The 26,008-nt window shown below is 42.5% G+C and overlaps 1 protein-coding gene and 1 long non-coding RNA gene across 2 annotated transcripts; one reads left to right on the top strand and one right to left on the bottom strand.

The window, feature by feature from the left end:
• Nucleotides 1-18,049: 18,049 nt before the first annotated feature.
• LOC308577124 lies at nt 18,050-19,812 on the bottom strand. The gene is made up of 2 exons (XR_014003463.1): nt 19,645-19,812; nt 18,050-18,225 (listed from the first exon to the last, which is right to left on the bottom strand). It is a non-coding gene; the product is annotated as an uncharacterized lncRNA (long non-coding RNA).
• A 1,855-nt stretch (nt 19,813-21,667) lies between these two features.
• Nucleotides 21,668-25,705, top strand: LOC308577135 (tetraspanin-3-like). Its single transcript, XM_081177152.1, has 2 exons — nt 21,668-21,804; nt 24,433-25,705. The coding sequence occupies exon 2, from the start codon at nt 24,701-24,703 to the stop codon at nt 25,511-25,513; it is 813 nt and encodes a 270-aa protein (XP_081033278.1). The 5' UTR covers nt 21,668-21,804; nt 24,433-24,700; the 3' UTR covers nt 25,514-25,705.
• The last annotated feature ends 303 nt before the right edge of the window (nt 25,706-26,008 follow it).

Raw genomic sequence — 26,008 nt, 5'->3', positions numbered from 1 at the left:
CAACAAGACTTCTTAAAAAATGTATCCCACTTGGCATCTGTATTGGATTTGAATTGATTTTACATTTGGATTAAATTGATTTTATATTTATGATTGGTTTGGGTTTTTTAAAAAAATCTTTTTATATGCAATTATTTTAACTTTTATATATGTAACTATTCTGTTATATGTTTCAGATCTCTTTGAGAAGCCTCATAGGATGCAACTCATAAATGAAACAAAGAATAATAACAGCAATGAATTGTATCCTGACTCTGCCCCATTCCCATTGTTTCAAAGGGAGAACTGCTCCTTCAGTGATGTACACAGTTTAGTGACTCACTGCAGTAGGGAAAGCATAAGAGGACGAGAAGGAGAGAGAGAGAGGGAGAGAGAGAGAGAGAGAGAGCAATTCCACTTCAGCATAATAGGTGATCAACTGAGTAGGCTAGTGCCTGATGTTTGATGGAGTGTCTTTTCCCTTTTGATCCCAGCTAGTATAACTGCAGGCACCCTTCTTAGTCACAGAAATGCCTGGATTCTTGCTGAAAATCCACAAAGATGTTTGAGGGGGATGTCTGGCACATGAAAAGGAATACTTAAAGAAGACGAACCTTGTGTCACATTCAGAACCCAAGGAAATTAACAAGCACGCTAAGACAATGAATTTTCTGTCACCGGTGACAGTTAACTGTGGGAGTTTCTCTGATGCTGACTTGTGAAACAACATCCCATTCGCCTTGTCTCCTTTCAGAGCTAATGCTGTATGCTATCTAACCCTGCCTAGCCAAAAAGAAAGTGCTACTTTCACTCTTCTCAGCTACTAACCTATAAGCAAGAAAACGTGGAAACTCAGATGACCACTGCATCGCTTGGCAGAAAGGCAACCAATCCTTCTTGCCATTGCAAAATCAAGTACTTCTCTGTTTTGTCAAGAAGTAGCTTCTTTTGCATATCTTTCTTAAAGACATAGAATTGAAGAGTTGGAAGGGAACCTGAAAGTCAGTTAGTCCAACCCCCTGCAACGCAGGAATCTCAACTAGATCATTTATGACTGATGGCCATCCAACCTCTGATCCAAAGAAAAAGAGTCCACCACCACCACATAGGAAGATGCCTTACACTTAGCTAGACTATGGTCCTATCCCATCAAGGCTCAATGGCATCTACCGGCAGCAGCTGTAAAATTTCAGATCATTCTCTTAAAGTGCTCAGTCTATTGCTGGATCCCACAGAGAAGGAAGGGTCAGAGAGTGCAGGACCACGGATAGCTCCAGATGAGCAACTTGCTCCAATAAATTGTTGCAAGCAGACTGAGCCTTTTTAAGCATCTACCCTCAGATTACCTCTGGCACAACCCTATCTGGTGGTCAGCTGCTGGACTCCAGAGTTTTACTTAAGCTCTGCAACACCAGTAGAACTAGATACATGCCAGTGGAGTAGCCAATGTGGGGATATGGCTGGAACTGGAGCATCACATGTACATCAATTTTTGCTCCAGCCAGGTAAAAGCACTCAGGGAGAGTGCAAAGCAGGGCTTGTGAGCAGCAATGCTCTGGGGAGTGTGTGCTCTGGGAAGAGTACTGAGGGCTATATCTGGTCCCCAGCCTTGAGGTTGCTCATCTCGGCTCTAGAGCTCCAGGTGTGTGACCACTGACTCCACTGTATGTGAACAAAATCTTCTATTGCTTGCCTTTCCTGAAGCTGTTGAAATATTTTAAGGGACAAATAATCCTACTTTCTTTTTTAAAAAATCATTTCTAAATTTGAATCTTTAGAAATAATAAGAAATACATGCTCTGTAAGAAAAATTAGTAACACAAATGTAAACAATATGACAAGTATTTGCAGCACTATCAATTAAGGCAATGTACAATTTAAATTACATATACATTATCTTTTTTTAAAAAAATGAGAGCACGTTTAGTATATTAGTTTAAAAATAGGTGATGGATTTATACAAATTGTTGTAATTTGTGTTTGAAAGGCTTCTCAGCTAAAGTGGTTTTTATTTCATAATTAAAGGGTGGTTTAATAGAACATTTTGAATTGGTATTAGTTATTCAGAAATATGTATTGTGCCCAGAACTGATTCACAGAGTCAGTCAGACTGGAGGTGATGACTGCAGGCTGCCTATCCAAGTGTCCACCTCAATCACCTGTACAGGTGTGTGATTTAAGTTTTTGAATAAAAGGTCTGCATGCTGAGAGGACTTGTACCTCATCCATCCACCCACCCACCTATCCACCCACCCACTCCGTCACCACCACGTTTTCTGACTTTGCTCCATTGCTTCATGCACTTCTCTCTTGAGCTTCGCTTATTCTTGGATTAGAGGAAAAAATGCTCACAGTGATGGAGTATGGGGAGGAAGGCTCATGCCCCCCTCAACTCCTTGCATCTTCAGTTGTTAAAAGCCCACTCACCCTCTCTGTTGGGTGCCATTGCGGCCCGGCTGTCAGGATGCTGTCAGCGACTCCCGGCTGGTTGCCCAGGAAAGTATGAAGACAATGAAAAGTTTCTTACAGTCCTTTTTTGTTTCAAACATTACAGAGAGAGGCTATATAACCCAGCCTTTTGGATAATGGCTTTGTCCCGAGTGAATCTTCACCCCCACCCCCATCTCTCCCACTTCCTCATTCGTCACTTCTACGGGTGCTGCTACATGCCCTCTGTCTCTGCTTTCCTACTTTTAAGGTTCATCAGGTTCTGGGAGATGCTGGGTCTGGAATGCTTTCTTTTAAATAATAATAATAATATTTTTTATTGATTTTCCAATAGAAAACATCCAATTAAATATCTGATCACAATACTTCAATTAAAAAATAAAATAAAAATGATCCAAATTGTATTTATTAATTTCTTGGGGCTCCCCACGGTCTGGAACTCTGGAGCATATCTCTGCATCTTAGAACTGCTTCTCCTTATTTTTTTCCATATTTTCCGCATCTCGTGGAATGCTTTAAAGTGACAATGTGTCAGCCAGCTGCTGCTCTGGCTCTCCTATTCTTTCCCAACTTTTCCTCTCATCTGCTTCTGAGCTGTGACCTCCCACAAACCTCTATACTCTCTTCTTCCTCCTTGGAAGGGTCAGGACGGGGAGGCAGTCTCCCCCATTCCTCCTCCTCTTTCCAGTCCCTAACACTGGCATTCCTTCACGTGCCGGGATCTAACATGGGAAGTCCCTGGGACTGTTTTGCCCAAGCAGCAAAATAAGTCTCTGGGCTGAGTTTGCTGCCTGATTATTTGGTCCCACCTAATCAATGAGTTGCGAGCAGGCATGGGGCAGCAGGAGGCAGGCTTAGTCCACCCCTTAAGTATATTGCATAGGCATATGGGTTGCTCTGCAGCCACTTTTTGTTTCAGCCAGTGTCAGGGACTGGACAGATGAGGAATAGTGGAGGCCACCTCCCCATCCTGAACCTTACAGAGAAGGGGAAGACAGTATAGATTTACAACAGTGGTTTGCGGGAGGTTGCAGCTCATAGGAAGATGAGGGTAAAAGTTGGGAAATAAGGGGGGGGCAGACACGTTATCACTAGAAAGCAGTCCAGACCCACCATCTCCCAGAACCCGACGAGCATTGAAAGTAGGAGAGCAAAGGGCTCAGAGACAAATGGCCCTAAGCAGCAACTCTAAGTTGGGTGTTGCTATTGACAAATGAGGAAGGAGGGGAGAAGGGGTGTGTGGAGATGTACTCGGAGCAACACCATTACTCCAAGAGGCTGCATTTCTAAGCCTCTCACACATGCTGAACTGTGCACTTCCACCCAATGCTCGACTAGGGGAACTAAAGTACAATTTTGACCTAACATAGAACGAGTATTTCCAAATCAGCCATTCTGCTCCACAAAAGGTTTTACCTGACTTCATACCAGGATTCCGTTTCCACATTTCTGTGTAATCCCATTGTAGCCAATGGATTTTAATTATTCTAGTGAACTCAGGAGAAAAGCCAGAGGCTTTAGATAAGTGACTGCTTGCCCATTAAGGCTGGGAATAGCAGGGTTTATTGTAACCAACTTTTTCAGAGCATCTCACACAATAGGTGCTTACCTTTTATTGATTGTGGTCATCCCTGCTCCCATTTAAAAGGAAGCTGTAAGGTCTTTAAGGAAACAAATTCTTTGCTTATCCAATTGATCCCCTTCCCCTGTCTCTTAATGTGACATTGTAGAGAACAGTGCTAAGAGAGAGAGAGAGAGAGAGAGAGAGAGAGAGAGAGAGAGAATTTCCCAGTGCTATATTTAATGCTAAATACTCCCTCACTAGACACTTGGTTGTAGTCAATGTAGCACTAAGCCGATCATTCCATCAGCACCAGGATCTCTCCTTGCACAATGGAATTATTTCTCCCTCTGTTGCCCATGCATGCCTCCTAAAGTTCCCCAACCTGCCAGAGCTGATTTGGAGACAGCATGGTGTGCACATGGGGGTAGGAGAGGGGGAAGTCCTTTTGCACTAGCACTAATCCTTGCCAGAGGCAGATTTAGGGGAGCTCAACCAGTTGCCTGCACTGGGGTGAGCTCCTGTTGTTTGGTCCCAGCTCCTGCCCACCTAGCAGTTCGAAAGCACGTCAAAGTGCAAGTAGATAAATAGGTACCACTCCAGCGGGAAGGTAAATGGTGTTTCCGTGCACTGTTCTGGCTTGCCAGAAGTGGCTTAGTCATGCTGGCCACATGACCTAGAAGCTGTCTGCGAATAAACACCGGCTCCCTCAGCTAATAAAGTGAGATGAGCACTGCAACCCCAGAGTCATCCGCGACTGGATCTAATGGTCAGGGGTCCCTTTACCTTTACCTTTACAACCAGTTTGTGTGCATATTTTGAGTAAAAGAGAAGTGATGCAAACTTCGTAAATCATAAGCTCACTTAAAGAAAATGGCTGAAATATTTTGTAGAGGCATATACTTTTAAGTATGGAAGCTTTCAGCATAATTGGATCAAAAAACATACCAGGTAATTTACTTGTGCCCTTAGAGCTTTCCCTTAATTCTGAATTAAGAAATTTCTCACAAATACTTATTTGAGATCAATGTACACAACTCAATAACCTGGTCATGTGATTTTCACCACAAAACATGTTTTCAGTGTGTGTGAGAGAAATCTCTTGTTCATATATCTTTTGTTTTCTAAACTTGAAATAAATTGGGGAGTGCAAGGTATTCTAGATGAAAGCACACTCCCTCCCCCTATTTTTAAATTCCAAATAATTTAAGATTCTCTTTTTAATCCACTGTGGCTGATCTTATCATTCTAAAGGATTTCACTGTCGGGAACTCCAGTCCACAAAACACTTTGGATCTGTTGTTGCTCTTCAGAACCACTATCTGATTACATGGCTATCTTTGATGGTAGCAAATGCCAAATGTTTTCTATGTTCCTATCTCCTGTGTTTTCATTTTTTATGTCCAGAATTTATATGGAATCAAGAGTTCTGTATTAGAAAAAGAATGACGTGAACTAAAAACCCAAATTCTGTCACTGTTTATAAATTGTGCAAATTAAGAATGTGCTATTACATTCATGCAAATTGCATCTTGTATGAATTATGGATGAAATCTGATCTCAAACCACATTTCAGGCCAGGCAATAGTGATAACATCTAAAAAGTTGTTCCAAACTCCTCCAAAAGTTGCTCCAAAATATCTGTTCTACTTCATTTCAAATGGAGACGATCTTGTGGAATTTTGCCTCATTACAGCTGCCTGCCTAGATCAACAACATGCAAGCCCAACCCTATCAAACCCTCTCAGGCTTGCTCTATTCAAAGATGTCCATTCCCTTAGTGATTAGTTCTCCACTGGGTTTGATCAGCTGCCAAGAACTTCCACCCTGGGCTTGTGTCAACTCAGCTAGTCTGTTTAAGTGCATGCCAGAGGCTGTTTTTAATATAGTGTGCACTGGACATGCAAATCACCGAAAGACTCAAAGCTATTTTTCAGGCACCCTGCTAGTGTGATCTGAATCTTGATTTATGAAGTGGAACTCCCATGTTGTACTTTAACTGTTGAAAGAGAAGAAATATATTTCTTGGTCTGCCATACATCACTAATATAAAGGCATGCATTCGACAAAACTTATTCTACTACATATCTTTCCAGGAGTGGAATGAAGCCTTAAAAGGATTTTTAAAAGCCAATAAAAAGCAGGTGGTATTTTTTTCTTCTTTCCATTTTCAGATTCTTATATTGAAAGGGAGGGAGCAACATTTTAGCAAAGTGTAATTGGGTTTACTGAAGGATGTGATAGCATACAAGCTGAACAAAGGAAACCTATTAGCCTTCCCAAGCTCAAACATGTATGAAGATTCTTTTTGGAAGACATCTTTCATTTATTTATGTCTTGCAGTTATCTTCTGCCTCGCTTCCAAGGAGTCCAAGGATCTCAAAAGATGACACAAACATTCTCCCCTATCCCAGAGAAAAGAATTGCCCTCATAACACTCTTGTAAGGAAGGTTAGGCCAAAAATAGTGACTAGCCAATGGTCAGTTTCATGTCTGCACTTGGTTCTCTCAGTCGTTCCCTCAACACTAATCCAGGACTGAAGAACCTTTTTCAGCCTGAGGTTCAAATTCCCTCATGGGCAACCTTCCAGGAATCTAATTCCAGTGGCTTCAATTGTAAAAAAAATCCATACCAAATACAGTCATACCTTGGAAGTCAAACGGAATCTGTTCCGGAAGTCTGCTCAACTTCCAAAACAAAAGCTCGGCTTCTGAGAAAAAGTTAATCTGCAAAAGAAGTCTTAACTGAGGGTGGGCAGGGTGGTCCCTCCCCCTACTTGGCCTGACCACCTTGGCAATGTCTCCCCAGAAGGGACTGGGCAACTGGCAGAGGTAGGCGGAGACCTCCAGGTATCCCACCTGGGGAAGCCAAAGCCAAGCCTGTGCTAATGGTGCTGCATAGGGTCCAGGGAGCTGTGCACAACCACACAAGGAGCACCCCCCATTTAATGTGGGAGTGGACATTCCTGCAGGCCCCTTTTCACAGGTATGTGAGGCAACCCACCTGCCAGTCATATGACATTATCATTATGACAGGTGACTGACACCTATCCAAGTCCCTTGCACAGCACTTCCCATATCCCAGACAACCAGCTGACTGTCAGGCATTTGAGAAGTGCTGAGCAAATAACTTTGTGCAGTAATTCCCAAGTGTCAGATAACCAGTTAGTTGCCTGGCATTTGGAGGTACTGCCCTTTCAGTCAAGCCCCACTTTTACCTGCTCAAAATGTTGGACATGGCTTGCCCCAGATGGTCTTGCAGGTCAAATGGTGAGACATGGCAGGCTGGAAGTTCCCCATTCCTGTCGAGAATCCCACCCCTCACCAACCACACTTCCAGCTGAGATACAGCAAGGGGAGCTGCAAGCATCTCCTTCAAAAATGCTCAGTTCCAGGAAAGTGATAGCAAAGGCTGCTCCCATATTTACAGGGAGGAAATGTTCCCAGTATGTAGGTGGATGAGTGAAGCTTTGTGCTTTGCTTTAATTTGTGCAGCCACAGCTTCTGAATATGCCTAAAATTGGATCATGTTCTGGGCTTTTTTCTAGATAACATATTAGTTGTAATAAAACGGTGCCTGTTCTTTTAGTCAGAATTCTGTCTGGAAAGCAGAATTTCCCCTATTTTTAAATAAAAATGAACTTTTAAAAACCATGGCATCGGTAACAAATAATGGAGTAAATTGTATAATTGGGCCATTTGAAAAGACTGCTCCTGAAGACATTGCCAGCATGGAGTGATGACAACTGCAAACAGCACTGTCACCTGCTCTCCATGGTTTATTCATCACCAGGGAGAGCGATAAACAGACTTCCCCCAGTTTGCTCCGCAGCGAAGTGTGATTACTTCTGAGTTTTTTTTATTTAAATATATGAAGTTCATCAATCCTTCCAAGGGAACATTTGCATGCCCCCTTAAAAAGGCAAATGCAAGGCCAAGCCTGGGGAATTTCAACCAACATATTGAAAAACAAATCAGCCAAATCTCCTGGGTGCTCTGTTGCATCTCAAGTACGGCAGTCCAAGCAGGCAGGCTGGTTTTGAACTGGGATTGTGCTTCTTGCTTGTCTTGATGGAGAGGTGTGTGAATCACATGCCTTCCAGATTGCTTTAAGATCACCTTGATTTGTAGAATTATTTGTAGGCGAATAATTGGCCAGCTGTCTGGCTGTCTGGCTGGCTGATGTCGATTCCACCTCCTCTTGCTCCGTTTCTCAGTCATCATAGCTCCCCCTAAGGTTTGCTAAGTCACAATACTGCAGTGACAGTAGAAACCACAACTCTATGCACGACAATGGCACAAAGCCTTTTGCACTGGGCAAAGGCCCTGTGTTGATAACACTGCTACAATGATTGTGATCAGTGCTTTTTTTCTGAGGAGAAAGGTGGGAAAACTCACCATGAAGCTTGTTTGTTTATTTATTGTGGGCCTGGTCACAGTGCCACACACCCTACCCCGAGCAGTGGCTAAATGTAAGATGTGATTAATAAATTCAAGCAGACGATGATCTGGATTAGAAATGACCACAACTTCATTGATTATATAGGTGGATTTTCGGCTCAGGCATTGAGTGTATATCCATTCCAGGACCTCAGACAAGAAAAATAATTACTATGTAATTTTTTTAAGGTAAGGGGACTCGCTTCCCTTGAGTTCCTGCTGGGAAAAAACAAACCCTTAATTGTGATGCTTTGTTAAAAAATAATAATAATCACAACAGGTAATAAGGCGTGCTTAAAGATTTGCTGCTGCTTCTTTGCAAATTGGCTTTGAATGTACCAAAGCATGGGGAATTTGGATCCTTGCCTTCTTTCAGCACCAGTAATAACCTGCTAAAAGGTATTTTCTCTTTTCAACTAGATCTAAAGTGGCACCACAGATGGCAATATTTTACCACTTTGCATGCTGGGCCCTGCATTAAACATGGGTGTTGTTGTTGTTTAGTTGTTTAGTCGTGTCTGACTCTTCATGACCCCATGGACCAGAGCACGCCAGGCACTCCAGTCTTCCACTGCCTCACGCAATTTGGTCAAACTCATGCCGGTAGCTTTGAGAACACTATCCAACCATCTCGTCCTCTGCCGTCCCCTTCTCCTTGTGCCCTCCTTGTTGGGAGCTGTATTGCCTCCCATCTGGAGATGCTATTCTAGGTGTGTTAACCCCACCATCGAGATTGCAGCTTTAAATTAAATCTCTGTGGACAACTAATAGAGGCTTTCTGTCCAAATGAAAACTATGCTTGGAAAAGAGGTGTGCCATTCAAAATTTGCAGGCGATTGGAAAAAGAAGTGCCCACAGCAGAACAATGGCCAATTCTTAAGCAGGAGAGTGTCCAGACTGTCACTATTTTTGGAGTGGGATTCAATCACCATTCCAGCAAATTCAAGTTACACAATTATGGCCGATTGGGAGATTGTGCACAACAAACCCACTCCCTCAAAAGAGCAGAGTTTTTGCAATAAGGAAAGCATTGGGAAAATGGACCGGAAAGTGTGGGAAAGCGCTTGGTTTGAAACAATGTCATCTAACCTCCCCACAAACAAATCGGAATGAATGCCCATTAAAGAGCCAACATCATCTAATTTACGTGCAATCAAAGCAGGATAAATGCTTGATAAACCAGTCATCTGGAAGTGTGCCGTTAGAGACTGATTGTGTGTTGGATGAACAAATCATTTTTATTCGTCTGGGCAAGCCATTGCCTTAACAGGAGAACCTTAATATTGTACCACGAAGAAGGCATTGTCATCAGTTGAAGCACACTAGGAATGTTATTGTTTCACAAGGACTATTATTATTTGATAAAAATTCATTTTTACAAAACCATTTTGAGGCTTTGCCTCTTCTTTTGCTTTATTTTATTACCTTAAAAACCACTGCATGTCAATTTTAAGGGATAACCTTGATCTTGTCTCCTCGCACTTGACATAGTTACTGTGACTGCATACCTAAACCCACCAAGAATCATAGAATTGTAGAGATGAAAGGGACTCCAAGGGTCTTCTTCCATGGAAGCAAGCCCTCTTGAATTCAGTGAGACCTACTTTCAAATAAATGCACGTAGGATTGCACTGTTTGTGGGTAGAAGATTAGGTCTGGATGGGATATCAGTGGCTGCCTTCTAGCAGGTCAAACTATTTGTCTATCTATGCCCAGTATTGTCTGACTGGCAGTGGCTCTCCAGATTCTCAGGCAGAAGTTTTCTGCAACTATTGCTATCTGGGCTTTTTTAACTTGAGACACTAGACAAGAGGTGGTTAACCAGATGTTCCAGATGTTACCAGATGTAATGATCCAGATATCATTGGACTCCAACTCTGATCAGCCTCATCCAGTGTGGTCAATAATCCTTCAGAACACCTACACAAGCCCTTAAACCAAGTACATGCCCTCCAACATTTCTCTGATGAAAATAGGGACATCCGATTCAAATTATTATTATTATTATTATTATTATTATTATTATTATTATTATTATTATTATTATTATTATCCACCTCTGACTGGGTTACTTCTGCTAGTGCAATTGTTGCACTGGATTTCATCTTTCACAACCACTATTCTTGCCCTTACTCTAGTGCAAGAGCTCTTGTGCTGGGAGTCAAACGATATTGAATCTAGGCCTGAGTGTTTTTGGCAAGAATGTGTAACATTGGGTGCTGGATCTCAGGCAGCAAAAGCTTTTCTGCTAGCCCAAGATTGCCATTTTCTTTGTATCACTTTGGAAGATCATTTGTTTTGCCTTTTCCTCCCACTCTGAATTAAGGAAAAAGAGGCTGGGAAATGAAACTGGCTGAAGATGACCCACCCTCTAAACATGAGATGTGCCCCATTCTCTGACATTTGTTAATCCCTAGAAGTGAGTTGATGTCTTGAATTTGATCACGCAAAGTGTCAGCATATTGGCTGTGTGGGGGAAAACAAACTTGTTTGCTAAAGTGAAGGATAAGTCCCATTGACAACACAGCTCTCAGCATCAGAGAGAGAGAGATGAAACAAAAGCAATATGAAAATTGATCAATGAAGTGCTTGCTTTGCAGTTAAATCAAGATGAGGGTGGGGGAGAAGAGAAATGGGGGGGGGAAGGACTCAAAGTTCTTTTCTGTGACAAAACCTTTAAGAAAACTTATGAAGTGGGATTAGTGAAGAAAAGCTGTTAATACTTTTCTTTAAGTATTTCCTTCCAAGCTTTCTTCAGATTCAGCAAACCCTAGTTGTTGATTTTCTGAGCTGTGTTCTTAGTGCAATTGGGTCATCAAGTTGTTAGGAATAACTGCTCTCTGCAATTACTTTTGCCCTCTTGCTGTTTCCCCTGCTCTCCGTCACCTCTGTTTTCCTTCTCATTTTGAAGAGATTCACCCCCACCTCCTGATTTAACACAGCACACAAACAACTTTCAAAATATGCAAGCAGTTCCATTAAAATATTAAGACATGGATGATCAGATTTTGTTTCAGGACCCTTAGCTTTTCAGCACACAGTCATTTCTTTTTCTTTTTTTCATTTTAGGAAGTAAAATAGTCAGGAAAATAAGCTATTGGGTATCAACGCCTATAAAATGCCACCCATAGATGATGTTCCAGTATGTATGTCTGATATTAAGGTTGAGTGAAATTGGCAGGTAGGGGCTATTCAGGGGTCCCGACGTCAATTTGAGTTACCTCTTTGAGGTCCTGCTCCATCTCTAAGAAGACATAAACACCTCTGAGCTATCCCCTTCCCCTTTGGATTCATCAAAAATCAAAGCACACCCTTGGTCTCAAACCTTATGTTATGTTTTATCATGACTGAATCTTGAACAAACTCAGAGTAATTGATTCACACAATGGTTTTCTTCCTTTTAAAAAACACCAACACCATCAGCTTATTTACAGTGAGTTGAACTAGGCTTCGGGGCGGACTGTATTTCAGATTTCAGTGGCACTCAGTGAGAGGCCAAAATTCGGTGCCCTCCCACCTCTCGCTTTCCATTCTGCTCAATTCACTATGTTGAAGCAATGGTTCTTCAACATCAACTTCGTTGGACTGGTCATGTTGTGTGGGTGCCTGATTATTGTCTTCCAAAGCAACTGCTCTATTCCGAACTTAAAAATGGAAAAAGTAATGCTGGTGGTCAACAAAAGAGCTTTAAAGACTGTCTCAAGGCAATTTTTTTAAAAAATGTAGTATAAACACCAACAATTGGGAAACACTTGCTTGCAAATGCTCCAATTGGAGAACAGCCTTTACCAAAGGTGTCATGGGCTTTGAAGACACTCAAAATCAGGACGCAAGGGAGAAATGTGCTAAGAGGAAGGCACGCTTGGCAAATCCACACCGTGATCAACTCCCACTCGGTAACCAATGTCCCCCTGTGGAAGGACGTGTGGATCCAGAATTGGCCTCCACAATCACTTACAGACTCATTGTTAAAACCATGTTTAGGGAAGACAATCTTACTTGGCTACGAGTGATAGAAGAAGAAGAAGAAGAAGAAGAAGAAGAAGAAGAAGAAGAAGAAGAAGAAGAAGAAGAAGCAGCAGCAGAAGAAGAAGAACAAGAACAAGAAGAAATCATATTTGTGGCACCCTGTGGCACCCTCCTTGGCTCAATGTCCAGTGCAGGGGGAACTGATTGTGCTGCCCTAAATCTGCCTCTGCTAGGTTTCTACATGTCACCAAAACTACACTCAATCAATCCCCTTTTGTAAAGTTGTCTAAATATTCAGTAAGCTGATTCTAAACTTATTCACAAGACAAATCAGACATCCTCTAATTCAGTCAAGATTGATCAACATTTAAATAGCAGGGATGAACAAAAGCGGGAAGAGGTGATATGAATTTATAACTAGAGTCCATAGACCCATTTTAGAATTGGTTTATTCTTTCTGAAAAGTTTTCTGAAGAGTTTTAGAAATGCTTCAGCTAGCAACAGAGTACAGAAATAAATTGCAAATCTCTCTCACTTGCTCTCTCTCTTTTGATGCTGTTGCATTTGGGGACATTGGGGGTGTGGAGAAAGAATAATGGAATTGCCCATAAACCATTAAAGCACATTTGGCCTCCGAAAAACGAATTCTGACTTTGCTAGCATTTTATTGACAGTGATTGTAAGCCAAGAATGGTAGTAAAAATAGATTTTGCAATGTAGGACATATAAAGCACAATATTGATATTATATGAATGGTGTACTTGAAACAAGCATATTTACAGCTGAAAATGGTAAACAAAAGGGCATTGTCAAGTACATAATTCACCTTTCTTCCACTCATATTATTCACACCTTCCTTACAACCTAAGGATCCAGTTGAGGGAAGATGTGAAATTATCAGGCTGGAAGAGGGTAGAATTTTATTCTTGCCATTATCTTGCAGCAGAATACAATTCTTAGTACAAGAGGTAGACAGGGCATAAACAGACATCTTTTCCACATTCCACAATCTTCCCTGATTTGCTCTGCCTAGGTACCACAAACAGAAGCCTCTTGGCCACTTCTAATTCCTTACACAAAATGGTGAGCAGCCTAGAAGCTTCTACAGAGCAAAACAAGAAGTATTGACAATACAGTCATACCTTGTGTTGCGTTCCGCTCTCCTTACAGACTTTAAGCTTATGAATGCAGCAACCCCAGAAGTGTTTACTTCCAGTGATCTGTGCGCTCAACCCCAGAAGTGTTTACTTCCAGTGATCTGTGCGCTTCGTGCATGCGCAGAAGCTCTCAATCTCGTCATGCACATGCGTGGAAGAGGCACTCTAGTTGCAGACTTTTCGGGGTACGAACAGCTTCCCGAAATGGATTAAGCCTGCAACTAGAGGCACCACTGTAGTGCTGACTTGTTGGGTTGTTGTTTTTTGCAGGTGTGGAGAGGTGTTCCTTGAAGTCAGCTCTTGTTAGTACCTGTCAGAGTTTTAATTCTATAACCAGGAAGAGAGAACTTTGCACCCAGTGTAAGCCACAAGGCTGGACATAGCTTTTTACTGATGTGGGGAGGAAGGGAGAGAGAAAGCCAGGAAAGAGACAGGATTCATTTTTCTCTCCCCACTCCAAATATGACAGATTTAAATGCTCTGGAAAGGGAGCACCATCCTCAATAAGGAGGAAATGGATGCTTGGATTTTCCCGAGTGTATAGGTAGCAGTGTTCAGCATTATACTACCATCCCTGCTTTTACAAGAGGCTTGTTCACACATTACACTGAAAACATTTACATGCTGTCTCTACTCATGTACAAATGTTTGCGTGAAAGGGCATACATGATTAGTACAGCTTAACTCCGGTGTACACAGGTGCAAAGAGTTTAATGGCATACCCTCCAATGTTTCTTCGAAGAAAATAGGAATGTCCTGTCATCATCATCATCATACCCCCACCCATCTGACTGAGTTCCTTCAGCCACTCTGGGTGGCTTCCAACATATATAAAAGCACAATACAGTAAAACATCAAGCATTTAAAACCTTCCCTATACAGGGCTTCCTTCAGCTGTTGTCTAAAGGTTGTACAGTGGTACCTCTGGTTGCGAGCAGGATCCATTCTGGAGCTCCGGTCAGATCCCAAGGAATTTGCAAATGGAGGTGCTGTGTCTGCGCATGTGCATGGCACAATTTAGTGCTTCTGTGCATGCACGCACAGCAAAACCCGGGAAAATACTTCCGGGTTTGCCACGTATGTATCCCAAAGGATATGTAACTGGAGGTGAATGTAAGTAGTACCACTCTATAGTTATTTATCTCCTTGTCTTGGGGGTTACATAATTCCATACCCTTCAACATTTCTTCAATGAAAATAGGGACATTCTAAGGAAATGTGGGACATTCCGGGGTCAAATTAGAAACTGGGATGGCTTCCAGGGACTGGAAAATAGGGATTCTTGGGGGGGGATCTGTAATGGGGCTTATTTCTAAATCTCCCAGCTTGCAATTAGACTTACACGCAGGTAAATCTGCACAAGAAAAACCTACATAAGATTGTAGACATGGAAAGCAAGTATCTGTCTCTTGCAAACACACAAGTTGGAAGAGAGTCCCATTGTGTTCAATCGTAGTTGCTCCAAGTGTACACAGGGTTGCAGTCAAGCAGGGCATTTGTACACATGTCTACTCAAAAGTAAACCTCACCAAGTGAAATTGAACTTATGGTTAGGTAAGTGATCATAACAGTGCCAACTCGATGATTTCATATCCCTCCTAAAATAGCCAGATTTTGCTTAGGCCATGGAAATCAACTGCTGTTGGTCCATCAAACACTTTGCAACCTGACATTTCCCATTTCAGACAAAAGCAGTTGAGATTTGTCTGCTTTATTGTGCTTAAGAATGAGATCCTTGAAGTTGCATGGAGGATTTTGATCCTCATTTCTCATTCACTTCCATGGGAAATAGGGTCCACATCTCTTAGGCGGCTTTACAAATTGAGGAATAAGCCAGTATATTAACAAGGGAAACCCTTCCTCTGACAGTCTCTCTTTGAGCCCTAAGGCTTGTTCCTCATGCCCCGTTGGAGACTCAAGCTCATTGTCTCCTCTTGAAGCAATGAGGCTGACCCAACTGCTGTTTAAAATCTGGGCAAATACTGTAGATTCATACATTGCTGTCTGCTTTCCACCCCCAAGGCAAAGCTGTATGTCATAATCACAAGCAAAGTACGTTTCCTTCTTCATTTTTTCCATGTTAAGAGGATAAATACAGCTCCCTTCAAGTTTTCAGATCATGCTAATTTCTTGCACGAACACATCAAGGCAAAACGTTTCTGCACACAGATATTTTGAAATATTGTCAATCTGGGAAACAGAAGGGGAGAAATGGTTTCTGAGGTTTACGAAACACACAAACATTCAGGCCAATTCACACTCTATTTTTTCTCACTGTTGCATCTGGGCATCACTTGTTCCTCTACCTCATCCAGCACAAACTCATTGGACTCCTTCAGAAAAAAACTGTTTATTGAACATGGAGGTGAGAATGTATCTGATCTTTATTATTTCATTCTGATTTGTTTGCACAGAGGTTTTATGACAATGAGCATTCATCCTGAATTCTTTTTTTTCCCTGCACAGTGGTTATACAGCTACCCATTCATCCCAGACTTCTCAGTGCTTTTACCATCACTTTCCTAATAGCAAGAAGTTCAAGGGGCTGTTATTTATTTATTTTAAGTGGATTTGTTTTGCCAGACAGCCAGAGCACTTTACTCTGCTTCAGTTGTGCAAACCTAAATTTCTGGTATGCACCTGAACCACTCCTGAAAAATACTGCTATTCTGGAAACAAGCTTTGTGTTTATGGCTAATTTTTCTCTTGCCACTTGGTTTAGAAAAAGCAACTGGCTGCATTAAATACACACTTTTAGTCCTTAATTAGAATGGGGTTTGCTCACTTCTGTATCTTGGTCTACCACGTAACAGCAATTATTGAGAAGCTAGGTATTTAGCAACATTAAATGTTCCTTGATACAGGAGAGCAATGGCTGGGTTCAGTTGATTTCTAATACAGCCTTGACATTTGAGAGTTTGTCCTACTGAAAGTGTTCCCCATATGTTTTCCTGTGCTATAATTTTAGGGAGTTCTGTGTGGGTTAAACCACAGAGCCTAGGGCTTGCCAATCAGAAGGTCAGCAGTTCGAATCCCCGCAACGGGGTGAGCTCCTGTTGCTCAGTCCCTGCTCCTGCCAACCTAGCAGTTCGAAAGCACGTCAAAGCGCAAGTAGATAAATAGGCGGTGGAGAGGTAAACAGTGTTTCCATGCGCTGCTCTGGTTTGCCAGAAGTGGCTTAGTCATGCTGGCCACATGACCCAGAAGCTTTACGCCAGCTCCCTCGGCCAGTAAAGTGAGATGAGTGCCACAACCCCAGAGTCGTCCATGACTGGACCTAACAGTCAGGGGTCCCTTTACCTTTACTTTCTCTATACTCAGGAAACTTAGATGATTTCTAAGACTCCATTTTAATGGCAGGTTCAAGAAGGAGGAGGAGGAGGAGTTTGGATTTGATATCCAGCTTTATCACTACCCTAAGGAGTCTCAAAGCAGCTGTTGCAATTGAACAACATCTAGATGGGCCAAGGTTACTGACCCTTGCTTTAAAAGATAAATACAATCGTATCTTGGTTTTCAAACAGCTTAGTTCTCAAACGTTTTGGCTCCCGAATGGTCGAAACCTGGAAGTGAGTGTTCTGCTTTGCGAACTATTTTTGGAAGCTGAATGTCTGACAGGGCTTCCACAGCTTCCGATTGGCTGCAGGAGCTTCCTGCTGCCAATCAGAAGCCATGCTTTGGTTTTCAAACATTTTGGAAGTCGAACGGACTTCCGGAATGGATTCTGTTCGACTTCAAACGTATGACTGTACTAAATTCATTGACAACTGCAGCTCACACACTACTTCTGGGTGGAATTGCATAACTTGTCTCTCCAGAAGGATTATCTGGCTTTTTGTGGTAAACAGAGTCTTTGCAAAAGGTTTGGTACTGATGAAAGCCCAACTGGCTGTCTTAAATGCTATATTCCTGTCCCATCAAGATGTTGTGACATTTCCTCTTAGTTCTCTGAGGTGGCATCCACGTCTTATGAGATAAGGTTGAAACCAGCTTGATGTCGGTCCAGATGTCAACCTGAATTTCTCTCGCATGCATTTACTAAGGCCAAGTGTGCCACAAATCCAATGTACTTTGTGGTGATGGACCTATCTGACCCTCTTTCTCCCATCAGAACACTTCATTATTAATCTTCACTGGGTACAAAAATAATGCAAAAAAGTGTGCTAGCTATTTTATTAACATGAGGGATTATGCTTTCAGCAATATATCAGAAAGTATTTTATCTAAGCTGTATTAGCGATTACATTTGCATTTGAATTTCAGCCCCCATCATTTCATATGCAGAAACAACCCCAGAGAAAACAGGACAACATTCATCATGTTAGACGGATCTGCCACAGGAAAAGAAACTGTTGAGGCTATTCTAATTTAATTTTCCCCCTTGATTTTTATACCCCCTTATCTATTAGCTCAAGATGGTGCAAAAAAATACACCCCCAAACAAATACCTAATACATTAAGATGGAACCATAAAAATCTTATGACATAAACAATATGCATCCTTCCAAAATTTATTGACACGAAAAGCAACCTTCCCCTCTCCCACAGCACTGAGAACACATCCAAAAGGAATGGTGGCATCTTAAAATGCTTCTGAAATGCAACCAGGGAAGAATGTTGCATGGCTTGAGAGCTTCAACTGAGCAAGTTGATCCATGGACCTTTGAGATTCTAATTTTGCACACACAAAAATGAGTATGGGAGGAAAGAAACCTTAACTGGTTGTAAGGGCTGAATATGCAGGCTTTGTACACCATTCAAAGCACCTCCCCCCTCCAAAAAAACACCCTCACACTACAAATCCTGTAGTTTGCTAAGGGTGCTGGGAATTGCAGCTCTGTGAATGGTAAACTATAGTTCCCATCATTCTTTGGTGATGCGTGTGCTTTGAGTGTGTGGTAGACACACGACCAGAATTAGAATTGACACCAAATGTCACCTAAAGCAATTGTCTCAGGCAAAATTACCTGAAGGAAGTGAAAAGAGTTTGGCTAAGGAAAAGTTACATTTCTTACAATAGGGGGAGTGTCCCAACCATCAGGCAGTGAGAGGCAGCTACCTCAGGCAGCAAAAAGTTAATAACTGAATTTAGTATTACTGTATTTTCAATTCCTAGGAGAGGCGCTTGTTGGACTTTCTGCCTTATATGCCCCAATAATGGATACTTCACAGCTTTACTAAAGGGCAGGGAGAACAGCTTCCTGCTCCATCTTGGGCAGAAAAATGTCTTGGTTCAGCCCTGATTCAACACAGGTTTCCCTGAACAGCACTGAATGTGAAATTTGGATGTGAATTCGGTGGTTCTATGACCTTTCTTGGATGAAATACGAAGAATCCTGAGGTAAAGCTCAAGGGAGCTTTATGTATTTGTAAAGTGGAATTCTGAGGCACACTTCAAAGGGGAAACTTCTTAGGGGTGTTCAGAGAACTAAAAACATTTTAAAGTGATGGTGTGTGTGATGGAGGGGGGAGTATTCACTCATATCTGTAAGGATGTCTCTCAGATATGTGTATAATTTCAAGGTACTGTATATAATTATATCTTCATTGCATCACTCTCCATTTGAATCATAGAATTGGAAGGGACCCTGAGGGTCATCTTGGCAGAGACTGCTTTAAATTATTTACCATACATTTCCCCCAGGATTTTGTCCTTAAAATTCCTCTTTCACAACAAACAGCCTGATTCAGAGTGGCAAATTTTAGGACCCTCAGTGTCGACGCTTCACTTTCCCCAACCGCTGTGTCCTTTGGAATGCACTGGGGCAGGAACTGTCTCACCCTATGGATGTATGCCCCCATAGCTAACTGAAACAAGAGGCGATGTCAGCTGAGGCCTCTAGGCTTTAATGCCATACAAATATTTACTACACAGCTGCATAACGTACCCTGAGCAGAAAGGTGTTGGGGTAACCGAAGACACACTTTCTTAGCATTGGCAACATATTCCCAAGTGGAACATAACTGCAATAAACAAGTACTGCATCATACTCGCTAGTTTAGTATTCTCCAATCGCTCCTACTTTCTGGTACCCAGACTGAGCCCAACATTCCCAATGAAATCCATTTCCTGGATCGAATTGTACAGACCTATAACTGGGTTTGTCCTTGGCCCGGTTTACACATAATGCTAAGCAGATATGAGGAACTTTTTGGCCCTCCAGTTGCTTGCAGAATCAGCCCCAGCAAGCGTGGCCAATGGCCTTTCAGCAACACTTGGAGGGCTGAAGGTTCTCCAGAAGTTCTTTCTTCTCACCCCCTTCTGTGAAAAACACACATGGAAATAATGAAAACTCAAAAGAGTATTGGGTTGGTAAACAGTGGGAGACTGATACACATTTCCCCAACACCTGCTTTTACAAGGTCCAAAGAGTCAGACTGAACAGAATGAGAAATCACACACTGGGAAATATTGAGACAGACTGTAGCCTTTAGGCCTCTATAATGGCTGAAATTCTCTCGTGCCTATTCAGGGAGAGACAACGGCAAGTGCCCACAGTGGAACAGCCTCGAGGTGCTGCGTTGCTCCTTTCAGGCTTCAAATGCCTTTCAAAGCTTGCAGAATGAGCTAACAATAAAGAGCGTTGTAATTCAAATGTTAATATCTCATTAAGTTTTATGAGCAGAGAGGGAAGAGGGAAAATAGAAAAGAAAGCAGCAGCAATGGAGCCTTTTCATGTGGAGTCAACAATAATAATATGGAAAAAAAAACATACAGTACACTTGCCAATAGACTTGGAGGTATTTTCGGCATAATTCTGCTGTCACTGGGTCATAGCATCAGTGGGGAAAAGCTGAAGGAAGGTGCTTTGGGAATTTTCCTTAAAAAAATCAGCACAGACTTGAGATGGAATGGACTTGCTGATCTACTCACGTACAAGGGACACAAACTGGATCAAGACTTTCATCCTAGCCTGCAAGATGGCCTGGTTCACATATTACACTAAACCACAATGTATTAAACTACAGCTTAGTATAATGTGTGAACCTTGGTCCTTGCCCAGAGACTTAACTATGGAATGTAAAAAGAGCCTGCAAGATCAAGTCAATGGTCCTAGTGGAGCATCCTCTTTTCACAGTGGCCAATCAGATACCTCTGTGAAGCACACAAGCAGGGCATGAGCTCAACAGCATTTTACCCACCTGAGAGTCACAACAACTGGTATTTAGAGGCATAGTGCCTCTGGCAGTGAAGACAGAACATAGCCATCATGAATTTCTCTGGTCCTCTTTTAAAGTAATTCAAGTTGGTTTGTTATTCAAGTTGCAGCCTAGGACCCATGTACCTACGGGACCGCCTCTCCTGGTATGCCCCACGGAGGACCTTAAGGTCCACAAATGACAACACCTTGGAGGTCCCAGGTCGCAAGGTGGTTAGATTGGTCTCAACTAGGGCCAGGGCCTTTTCAGTACTGGCCCCATCTTGGTGGAACGCTCTGTCACAAGAGACTAGGGCCCTGCAGGACTTGACATCTTTCCGCAGGGCCTGCAAGACAGAGCTGTTCCGCCTGGCCTTTGGTTTGGACTCAGTCTGACCCTTATGTTTCCCTCCCCTTATGGTTTTGATCTATGGGCTACTATTAAAAGGAGGCTGCATTTTAAATTATATTTTAACCAGTATTTTAAATTGGTTTATTTATTTTATTTTAATTGTAATTTTACTGGTGTTAGCCGCCCTGAGCCCGGCTCTGGCCGGGGAGGGTGGGGTATAAATTAAAAAAATATATATATTATTATTATCACTGCCTTCTATGGGAGGGAGTTCCATAGTTTAATGATGTGCTGCATAAAGAAGTATTTTCTTTTATCTGCACTGAATCTTCCAACATTCAGCTTCATTGAATGTCCACAAGTTGTTATGGGGGGGGGGGGACTTTCCTCTATCTGCATTCCCCATGCCAGGCATAAATGTGTATACTTCTGTCTTAACACATCTTTTTCACCATTTCTCTAAACTAAAAAGTCCTAAAAGCAGTAACCTTTCCTTGTGGGAAAGTCGCTCCATCCTCTTTATCATTGCCATTGCCTTTTTTCTGAATCTATTCCAACACCTCCAGACCAGAACCATACAAAGAATTCCAGATTCAGTCGCATCACAGATTTGTACAGTGGCTTTATGACATCAGCAGTTTTATTTTCAATTCATTTCCCAATTATTCCTAGCATGGAATCTGCCTTTTCCACAGCCACTGCACCGTGGGTCGACATCGCCATCAAGCATCCCACTACGACCCCAAGCTCCCATTCCTGGTCAGTTCAGAAACTACCACTACCAAACAGTGGCTTTAATGTAAAACGGTAAACAGGAGAGCTTGGAGGGGTGAGGGCTGGTCATGATAGCTATATTGTACCTCCATTGTTGGAAACAGCATCCTTTGATTACCTGTTTCTGGAACTGCAGGTGAAGAAAAGGACCTTTGCACTCAGGTTCTGCTAATGGGGTTCCTACGGGCATCTAGCTGGCCCTCGTGAGAACAGGATACTCAACAAGATGAGCCTTTGGCCTGATCCAGGAAGGCTCCTATAATCTTTCAATTAATGCTAAATATCTTACAGAGGAGAAACATTGAAGCAGCACAGCACAAGGCCAGACACTACAGATAGATGAGATATATTTTAAAAAATCTAGTGATTTTACTTCTTTTATTGTCAAAACTATTGGGCATCAGAAAAAGAGAAAGAAACGCATTATCTATCAGCCAGGTGTTTGACAGCCTACTGTGTCTGTCCTCGCAGGCTGCAGAGCTGCCAACTTTTCAGCCATTTATTGTCATTCAGCTTTTAAGTGCTGCTTGATGAACAGATATCTGTAGATGAGAAAGTTTAGCCCTGTGCTTTGAAAAGCTTTGCCTGCTGGTTTCTGCACAGCAAACTCCTGTTTCAGGCAAAAAGAGCTGGCTAAGAAGATTCCATTTCCTGATCAGTTGGCAATCTTACCAGTCAGGATTAAAATGGGAGGTTTATCAAACACCCATTGCGCTAATTTCACCTTGGCGGATCACAAACACTGCAGTTAGCCAAGGCTGCAAATGTGAGGATTCCACCAAAAAGTTGCTTCATAGGTCTGGCCCTCATTCTGCAATTACTTGCACTTCTGCTAGAAATCAGCATTGAGGTTAGGGCAGGAGGAGGGACCAGCTGTGGCTTTGTATGTGGAAGGCTCCAGGTCCAATGAGCCTGGCATCTCCAGTTAGAAAGGAGCAGGTAGTAGATATGGAGAAAGTGTCACGCAGTGGTAAATCAATCAAAGCAGAGTCTTCATAAATAGAATGAAACTGAAGAAAATAAAGTTGTTCATAAACAGCATAGTTCAAGAGCATACACAGAGTGCTCATAGCAGCTATCTGACTCTTTACAGAGGCACAGTCTTAGTTATGGATTTACTAGAGTCCTGGAGCCACTCTTGTCTGCAACAACACAACACACACACTGGCTGAGGCACACAGAGAGACATTGGCTACTTTTATAGGGAGAATGAGTCATCACTCAAGATGAGCCGTGAGTCACAGTGACTTAGCAGTTTGCTGTTAGCAGTTAGCAGGTTTGAATGATTGTGTAGTCCTTGTAGTCCTTACTGCTTCTGCTCTCAAGAACCTTTGTCTCATGACAGAAAGAGCCTCCTTGCCAGAAGAACCCAGAGAACCACTGTCAGTCAGAGTAGACAATACAGGGCTACAAAACCAAATAGCCTAACCTGGTAGAAGGTAGCTGTGGGAATGTTCAGGGTGGCAGAAGTGGATATATTGTTTATTAATATCCTTCCTAACTTGGGCTATCAAGTTCCTTTACTTAGCAGAGTGCATTCCTCTTTACACAGCAGAAAACTAGTTGCAAACTCATGCGAGTTTCTTAAGACAATACACAATTCAATCTGGCTTGTCCAGATTGAAATGTGTTCTGATATTTTCCCGGTAAGACCCCTTGAATCCCTCCTAAATGAATAAAGACACCACAGTCTTATTCAAAAGCAATAAAAAGAAAGTTTACTCATGATCAGGCAGAGCACAGTGTGATCCCTGAAGGCAGGCTTAAGGCTTAAAGCTGCAAGCATATACAAACAGGTTTACCCCATATGTGGGTTGACCTAGTGACTGCACTTAGCAGTCCGGGAAGTTCACAGCCTGAAAGGAAGATGGAAAAGAGGGAGAGTGGCAGCATGCCTTGTCCTTTTACCAGATGTGGAAAAGTCACGCCCACCCACTAGTCGCATGCAAGGAAGGATGCTCCAGCCCAGGAGGAACAGGAAGTTTCAACTGGCTGGACCAAACATTCCCTTGCATGTCCACTCTAGGAAAACAAGGAATGTTGTACTTGACTGTTCTCAGTGGATTACATCCCACAGTAGGCATTTCCAACCTTCTGCCCACCAAGAGCACAATCCTACGTGCATCTATTTGAAAGGAGGTCTCATTGAATTCAAGAACGCTTCCTTCCAGGTAAGTGGGTTTAGGAACACAGTCACAGTAGGGTGGGGAATGGAGAGCAAAGATTAAGGTTATCCCTTAAAATTGGCAGGCGGCGGATTTTAAGACCAAGAAAAGGAAACAAAAGAAGAGACAAAGCCTCAAAATAGCATTGCAAAAATGTTCTTTTTAAAAAATCAAATCAAATCAAATAGCAGTCCTTGTAAAACAATAGCACGCCCAGCATGTTTCAGCTGACAACAATAGCTTCTTCGTGGTACAAGATGAAAGGTTCTCCTGTCAAGGCAACAGCTTGCTGAGACAAATAAAAAGGATTTGTTCACACAACACACAATCAACCTCCAAAAGCACACTTCCAGATGACCTGTTTATTATGCATTTTATCCTGCTTTGATTGCAGGGAGATTACTTAGTGTCGGCTACTTAAGGAGCATTCATTCTGATTTATCTGCAGGGAGGTGAGATGACCCTGGTTCCTGCGGAAGCCAAATAATCTGACCTGACATAAGAAAACTCCTGATACCTATTTAAATTTGCACTGGACCATATATTTTTTCCAGAATGAGGGCCACACAGAGCTATCAGCACTAGGGCTTGCTGCTTGCTAATTAACCAGGGATTTGGGATAGGCCCTCCCTATCACCTGCCCAGAAATATGGAGAGACCTCCACAGAATGTGAGACTGAGATTTTGAGCGGCTATAGTGAAGATTCCTTCCAAAAATGAAGCGGGTACAGCTTAATCCCAGCTTTAACCCTTCCTTAATGTGCATAACAGAGTCCTGGAGCAGAGCCTTAGCTAAAGTTGTGTTGACGCTCCTTGGCTTCCTTCTCTGGGGAGCTGCTGTGGCTTTAGTCCTTGGTGGTGCTTTTGTAATCCTCACCTACAGAAGCTACGGAGTCTTCTTTCAGAACAGATTCTTCCTTGTGCCAGGCTGGCTGGCCATCATGGCTGCTCTTCTGCTAGTCCCCACCGGTGCTTTGGCTATATGCGCCCCAGTTAAGAACTCTCGCCTTCACCAGGGGACTTTGATGTACTTTCTGTTGGTCCTTCTCTGCCTGGAGGCATCTTCAACCATCATGACCCACATCTACTGTGTCAAAGCAGGCCATCAACTGAAAAACAGCATGGGCCACTTCTTTCTCCAATACAACAGAACTGCTCCACATCACCGTAGCAACAGGGCTGTTGATGCAACCCATAAGCAGCTGAAGTGCTGCGGAATCGACAACTACACTGACTGGACGGCAGCGCTGCCAACTCGTCTCCAAGCTGGGCATGTCTTTGCCCCCGAAAGCTGTTGCAAAGAGGCTTATTTGGACTGCAGGGGTGACATAAGCCAGCCGGAGAAGCTGTTTAAGGAAGGCTGTCTTCAGAGATTAGAAGGGAGGCTGCATTTTGTTATGGGATATATGGCTTGGTGTTGTATGGTGGTGGTTTGGTTGGAGATGCTGGCTGCTCTTAGCAATGGAATACTTATGAAGGAACAGCCATTCCAAGACTTCCAAATTCTTGATTCTGCTGCTTTCTCATAGGCAACAAAACTAGTCCCTTTCCATCTTACCTGATGTTATTGCGCACTGCTCTCAAATCTTGAGATGGCCTTTGTAAAACTATGGGAAATATGAGACTAAAAACCCTTCTTGGAATATAGATGCCAGATCTTCTCTCTCTCTCTCTCTCTCTCTCTCTCTGACTAATACTAAATAAATGAATGCATCTGAAAACTTTGGACGGTGGGCAATTTTTCTAGCATTGCATGTGTGACAGTGAATCCTTTGATACTGATTGCCTTTGATACTGATTGTACAGTTGCAAACTCTTCCACTGCTCTGGAAGTAAAGCTGTTTGAATGTTGGCAGTCCAACTTTAGTGAGGGAAAGAAAAAAATTCTGTTGGTCATTAAACCTCACACAGACCAAGGTCTGGAAAGAGGTCCCATCAGGTAGAGAAACTTAAGAGAAGAAGGTCTGTAGTGCTGAGTAGGTACATAAAAGAAAGATTAAGTGAAGGAAAGGGAATTATGCTAG

This window comes from Podarcis bocagei, assembly GCF_964188305.1.
Source record: "Podarcis bocagei genome assembly, chromosome: 17".
NCBI lineage: Eukaryota > Metazoa > Chordata > Lepidosauria > Squamata > Lacertidae > Podarcis > Podarcis bocagei.
This window is presented reverse-complemented; position numbering and strand designations above follow the sequence as displayed.

What these genes read in the sequence shown, in the direction of transcription:
- LOC308577135 (XM_081177152.1), top strand. Translation starts at nt 24,701, where the DNA reads ATGAAGCGGGTACAGCTTAATCCCAGCTTTAACCCTTCCTTAATGTGC.